The following is a 5,004-nucleotide window of genomic DNA, read 5'->3' on the forward strand; positions in this document are numbered from 1 at the left end:
TCTCCCCCCCCCCCCCCCCCCCCCCCCCCCCCCATGCAATTATTGGTTCAAAAATTTTATGATGATGGTAATACTATTTTGCATGATTTTTTCCACCTTCTTTATGTGTATATGCATAAAAGAAATTATTTATGACGATTAAACTGTGAGTGGCTTTTCTTAATAGTAGAGACTAACTCTGATGTTCCATTAATGGTTTTAGACCTACACAGAGCATTGGGCTGCTGTCATACACATTTTTGAGGAGCACAGGAAAGGAAGATATTGTAGTTCCCATGGTATGCCTTTGAATATTATGTGTTGATCGTGAACAAATTTTAATTCTCGTTTCTGTATGCGTGATGGAACTCACAAAAATTTTGGTGCGATTGTATTGCATTAATTCATATCATCTTCTATTTTGGGGAGAGAGGTAATTAGTTTGATGTTAAATGTTGTACACTCAATATACTAGTGTGAACATCAGCTTAACATGTTATTACTACTCAACCCAACTGCATTTTGTAATGGGATTACTGATTTTTTTAGAAACTGCTAACTGCCTCCCCTTTCTCTTTACTCCCTCTACTCTCTATTCTTGATCCCTAAACTTGGTTTATAAATTGATAACTGTTAGATGTTAATTCTTGATTATGGGGCATGGTTCATGCTCTTCACCATTAATTACTAGAGAGTGTACGTCGGGATCATATATTTTTAATCATATCTTGTTTGTTTGAATGGAAAGCTTGACTATGAAAGTGAAGGAGGAAGATGGAGAAAGATGATTCGATCTTCTCTCGGCGATTGGAACAAAAACGTGGAAACAATACTTCAATGGTCTCCATTTTCTACTGAGGCAGATCTTCTTCATCAGGTGACTTCCCCAGCATAAGCAAAATTGTCAAACATGTTATACAATATATTCCTTGGAAACATATTGCTTGTTTTTCCATGGATTGGAAGTCTGATAAATCATAAAAAGCGATAGAAAAACAGTCAATCTTTATCAAAAAGCATCAAAAGATTAAGGAATTTAGCATGCAGTTACACTCTAAGAGCTGCTTCTGCCTCTTCTCATTCTCCCTGAAAGGATTTTTCCACTTGGCAGTCATTAACTTTGCTGTTTATCTCCTTTCTAGTTTTCTGTGATGAATGATCATGGAACACGAATAATCATATACAATCTTTGGGAGGACGATCAGAGATACTCGGAGCTCGATTTTGGTGCCGATCAACATGTATGCCTCTAGATTGCTATTCTTATTCATAGTTATTCTTTTTGTTGAGCAGAATACTATTTGTAAAATTTCTTTCATGTTACTTTATGATTGTTTAGGATATTCAAATTAGAGGGGTCAATCGAGATGAGAAGAATATACAAATGGCAAAAAAGTTTCCCAACTCTCGTCATTTCTTGACTTATCGGCACTCACTGAGGGTATTGTCAGTTATACTATTGATAATCTAATTTTAATTTCTTCTGGCCCCGATGTTGGTGAAGCACCATCTTCTATTCTTATAATTTGGCTTAATTATTATTATTATTTTTTTAACATTCAGAGCTATGCATCAATTTTGTATCTGAGGCTTCCTCCTGGATTTCGAATCATTCTTCGAGGAAAGGATGTTGAGCACCACAATATAGTAAATGATATGATGTACTCTGAGAAGGTTACATACCGGCCACAACATGGTGCTGATGGGATCCCAAAAGATACAAATGTAATCTTCTGTAAGGATTTCTGTGGATTTTATTTCACCATGTGTTATACTATTTCTGATTTTCATGATACTGTTGTCACTAGATGATGGCTGTAGTCACCATTGGGTTTGTCAAGGATGCGAAGCACCATATCGATGTTCAAGGATTCAATGTCTATCACAAGAATCGGCTGATTAAGGTACTTATAGTTCTGAACAATTTTACAAATAATGATTCGCTTGGATATGTGGTATCATCTAATTTACCCTTCTTCACTTCACTTCCTCTCCTTTTATAAATAAGACGTTTGTTGCTTGGGTACTTTCTTGTTTCTACGGTTGTACCATGAATAGCTTAAGTAGGTCTCTTGACATGTTGTTATGATAAATTATAATCAATTGATTACATTATAGTTCATTTTGTTGCAATTTAATATAAATTATGCACTGTTTATATCTCCTTGGGAATTGCAAGTCGATATAGTTCCATCAAGTGCATTTTTATAATCACTGATCTTGTTTTAACTGTTGACTAAAATGACTTAGAATCGACTTATCAGACACACGACCATCAAGTAGTAGCTTCTTATATTTGTTGTTTTGCAGCCTTTTTGGAGGCTTTGGAACGCTGCAGGAAGTGATGGTCGTGGAGTTATAGGTGTGTTTCTGCTTCAAGTTTCACGGCTTTCATTGATTAGTCCTAGTCCTGTAGTCCAAGATCTGATGCTTTTAATTTCTGCTGGCAGGGGTCTTGGAAGCTAACTTTGTTGAACCGGCTCATGATAAACAAGGATTTGAACGGACAACAGCTCTTGCAAGACTTGAGGCACGACTGATACAGATGCAAAAGACTTACTGGTTAGAAGTTATTGGGTTCCATTATTTATTCTCAAACTGCTTATAAACGTGACTTTATTGTTTGTTTGCTTCTTTTCTTTTCTTCTTCTAACCGCGTATACATCTAGGAGAGACAAGTGTCATGTGATTGGTTATGCACCGAGACGTAATGAGAAGGTCTCCAGTGGCAATAAAGGTATTTATTGGACTGACATATTGTTTGATGTTTGTCTTTTCCACCCTTTGATCTCTCATAAATTACTTGATGACTGTAGAAACTTCTCCTGATTACCTTTCTGAAACTCCGGCATCTAAGGGAAAAGGTGCTAGGACAAGCAACAGAAAAGAAACCCCAATTTCTGACAAAACTCATTCACACAACCAGACACATCAAAGACAAGCGTCAAAAGGAGCATCCACTGTAAATGGATATGGAAAACATGTGTCGAGTGGAGATGATGATGATGTAGGGAATACCCCAATATCTGGGAAAAGAAAACGTATTTCTAAATCATCATTTTCTCCTGCTGACTATATTAGTGATGAGTCTGATGACGAGATGCATAATTCCGTACCCAAGAAACAAGCAAATTGTAGCAATAGCAAGAAAACCCCTGGTACCGGGCATGTTTCTTCAAGCTTGGAATTGCGTGCTTTGGAGCGATTGAGAGAAGAGAATTATGAATTAAAGGAAAGGTACTTCTCCTAACCTATGAAACTCAAATCTTCAAAGCTACGTTTTGTATGTATGCCCTCTACTCTATCATCTTTCTCACGCACTATGTACTAATTGTCCCTTCTCGTCTCTCTAGATTGAAGAAATCTGAAGGAACTATTTTAGCTGATCTGAGGCGGGAATTGCAGGATGAAAAAGGCAAGTGCAACTCTCTTGAGACAGAGGTATGTCCCTTGATGGTTCTACCATCTAGCTCTAGAAATTTGGTAAACATAAGCGGTTAATAAAATAAATATGTTTAAATGCCACAAGAGTTTTATGTGATGATAAGATGCCTATTAAGTTAAAAGGAAAATTCTATAGGACAACAATTCGCCCAGCTATGTTATATGGTAGTAAATGTTGGGCCATCAAGAGACAACAAATATACAAGATGAGTGGGATGGAGATGCGTATGTTAAGATGGATGATTGGCCATACAAGGATGGATCGCATACGGAATGAAGTTATTCGTAGTAAAATAGGTGTAGCACCAATAGAATATAAGGTGTGGAAAAACCGTCTGAGGTGGTATGGGCATGTACAACGTAGATCGTTAGATGCACCTGTTCATGCTTGGGAGAACATTCAAATACCTAGTACTAGGAGAGCGAGGGGTAGACCAAGAGTTACTTGGGCTGACTAGTTAGGCATGACTTTCAAGATCTAGGGCTTCGGCAGGGTCTCGTGATTAATAGAGCAGATTGGAAATGAGAAATCCATATAGCTGACCCCAATTAATTTGGGATTAAGGCTTGTATTTGTTGTTGTTGTCTAAAGGAATTAGTGCTAGGCATGCTCGATGAGTTACTTGTCACTTGTGCAAAGATTTGTAATTGCAAGTTGAGTTGTCGACCTTTGGATTTCCAGCTATAAGAATGTTTTTAAGTAACAATGTTTTATGGCTGATCAGCTCAAACAAGCACATCATAAGATCGAGGAATTGAACAAGGAACAAGACAATCTCATTGATTTATTCGCTGAGGAAAGGGATCGACGAGACGACGAAGAGAGAAATCTGAGAAAGAAGCTGCAGGTATCCTATCTGACTTATGTGTTCCACTGATATGAATATGTTTCATTTTCTTTAATCCTTCTCCTTGCTTGCTCGAACTGTGTTTATTGACGGTTACCGTTTCTGTAGGATGCGTCCCATACGATCGAGGAATTACGTGACAAGGTAAGGCTGCTAGAAAAGGCGAAGCTGCCGAATAGAAAAGCGGTACGCTGAGAATGAAATGTTCTGTTGGTTTTGAGTTGCTGCGATCTTGATTCCACTTGTGGAATCCCAGTTTTTGATTGACGTCAGCGAAAATGGTCGCTTTTGGGGTTCCGATCAAATCTGACGTAGGGAGCTAGAATCACTAGTTGTGCAGCTGATGTATTATTATTTTTGTTTGGTGTTAATTGTTTTACTTTGTAACTGATTCCTCTTCTTGGATAAATTACGTTAGACCCAACGAGGAAAACAGAGATACAAAATGGTCGCTTGGGGTTCCGTTCATATCTGACGTGGGGGGCTAGAATCACTAGTTGTGCAGTTGGTCTATTATTATTTTTTGTTTAATGTTAATTTCATTACTTTGTAACTGATATTTTCTCCTAAAAATTAGATTAGACCCAAAGAGGAAAAGAGAGATATCTATTTGCTAGAAAGGTGACTTCTGTCTTAAGATGCTCTCACCCATGCTCGATTGCCATTTTTTTTTTTTTTTTGTTATTATAATTGGTTAACCTAAAGAGTATATGACGTGTAGCATGCCACTAAT

At 37.5% G+C, this 5,004-nt stretch overlaps 1 protein-coding gene across 1 annotated transcript in view; it reads left to right on the forward strand.

The window, feature by feature from the left end:
* Window positions 1-4,718, forward strand: part of LOC21392170 (protein MICRORCHIDIA 7) — a 7,190-nt gene extending 2,472 nt beyond the window's left edge. The window contains exons 7-19 of the mRNA XM_010095625.2: window positions 203-278; window positions 728-856; window positions 1,122-1,220; window positions 1,319-1,420; window positions 1,543-1,704; window positions 1,788-1,883; window positions 2,290-2,341; window positions 2,430-2,541; window positions 2,649-2,716; window positions 2,796-3,216; window positions 3,333-3,420; window positions 4,149-4,271; window positions 4,380-4,718. Of these exons, the coding sequence (XP_010093927.1) occupies window positions 203-278; window positions 728-856; window positions 1,122-1,220; window positions 1,319-1,420; window positions 1,543-1,704; window positions 1,788-1,883; window positions 2,290-2,341; window positions 2,430-2,541; window positions 2,649-2,716; window positions 2,796-3,216; window positions 3,333-3,420; window positions 4,149-4,271; window positions 4,380-4,466 (1,615 nt within the window). The 3' untranslated portion in view covers window positions 4,467-4,718. The remainder of the gene's footprint in view (window positions 1-202; window positions 279-727; window positions 857-1,121; window positions 1,221-1,318; window positions 1,421-1,542; window positions 1,705-1,787; window positions 1,884-2,289; window positions 2,342-2,429; window positions 2,542-2,648; window positions 2,717-2,795; window positions 3,217-3,332; window positions 3,421-4,148; window positions 4,272-4,379) is intronic.
* Window positions 4,719-5,004: the final 286 nt, after the last annotated feature.

The sequence above is a fragment of the Morus notabilis genome, unplaced genomic scaffold, assembly GCF_000414095.1.
Source record: "Morus notabilis unplaced genomic scaffold, ASM41409v2 Scaffold2427, whole genome shotgun sequence".
Taxonomy (NCBI): domain Eukaryota; kingdom Viridiplantae; phylum Streptophyta; class Magnoliopsida; order Rosales; family Moraceae; genus Morus; species Morus notabilis.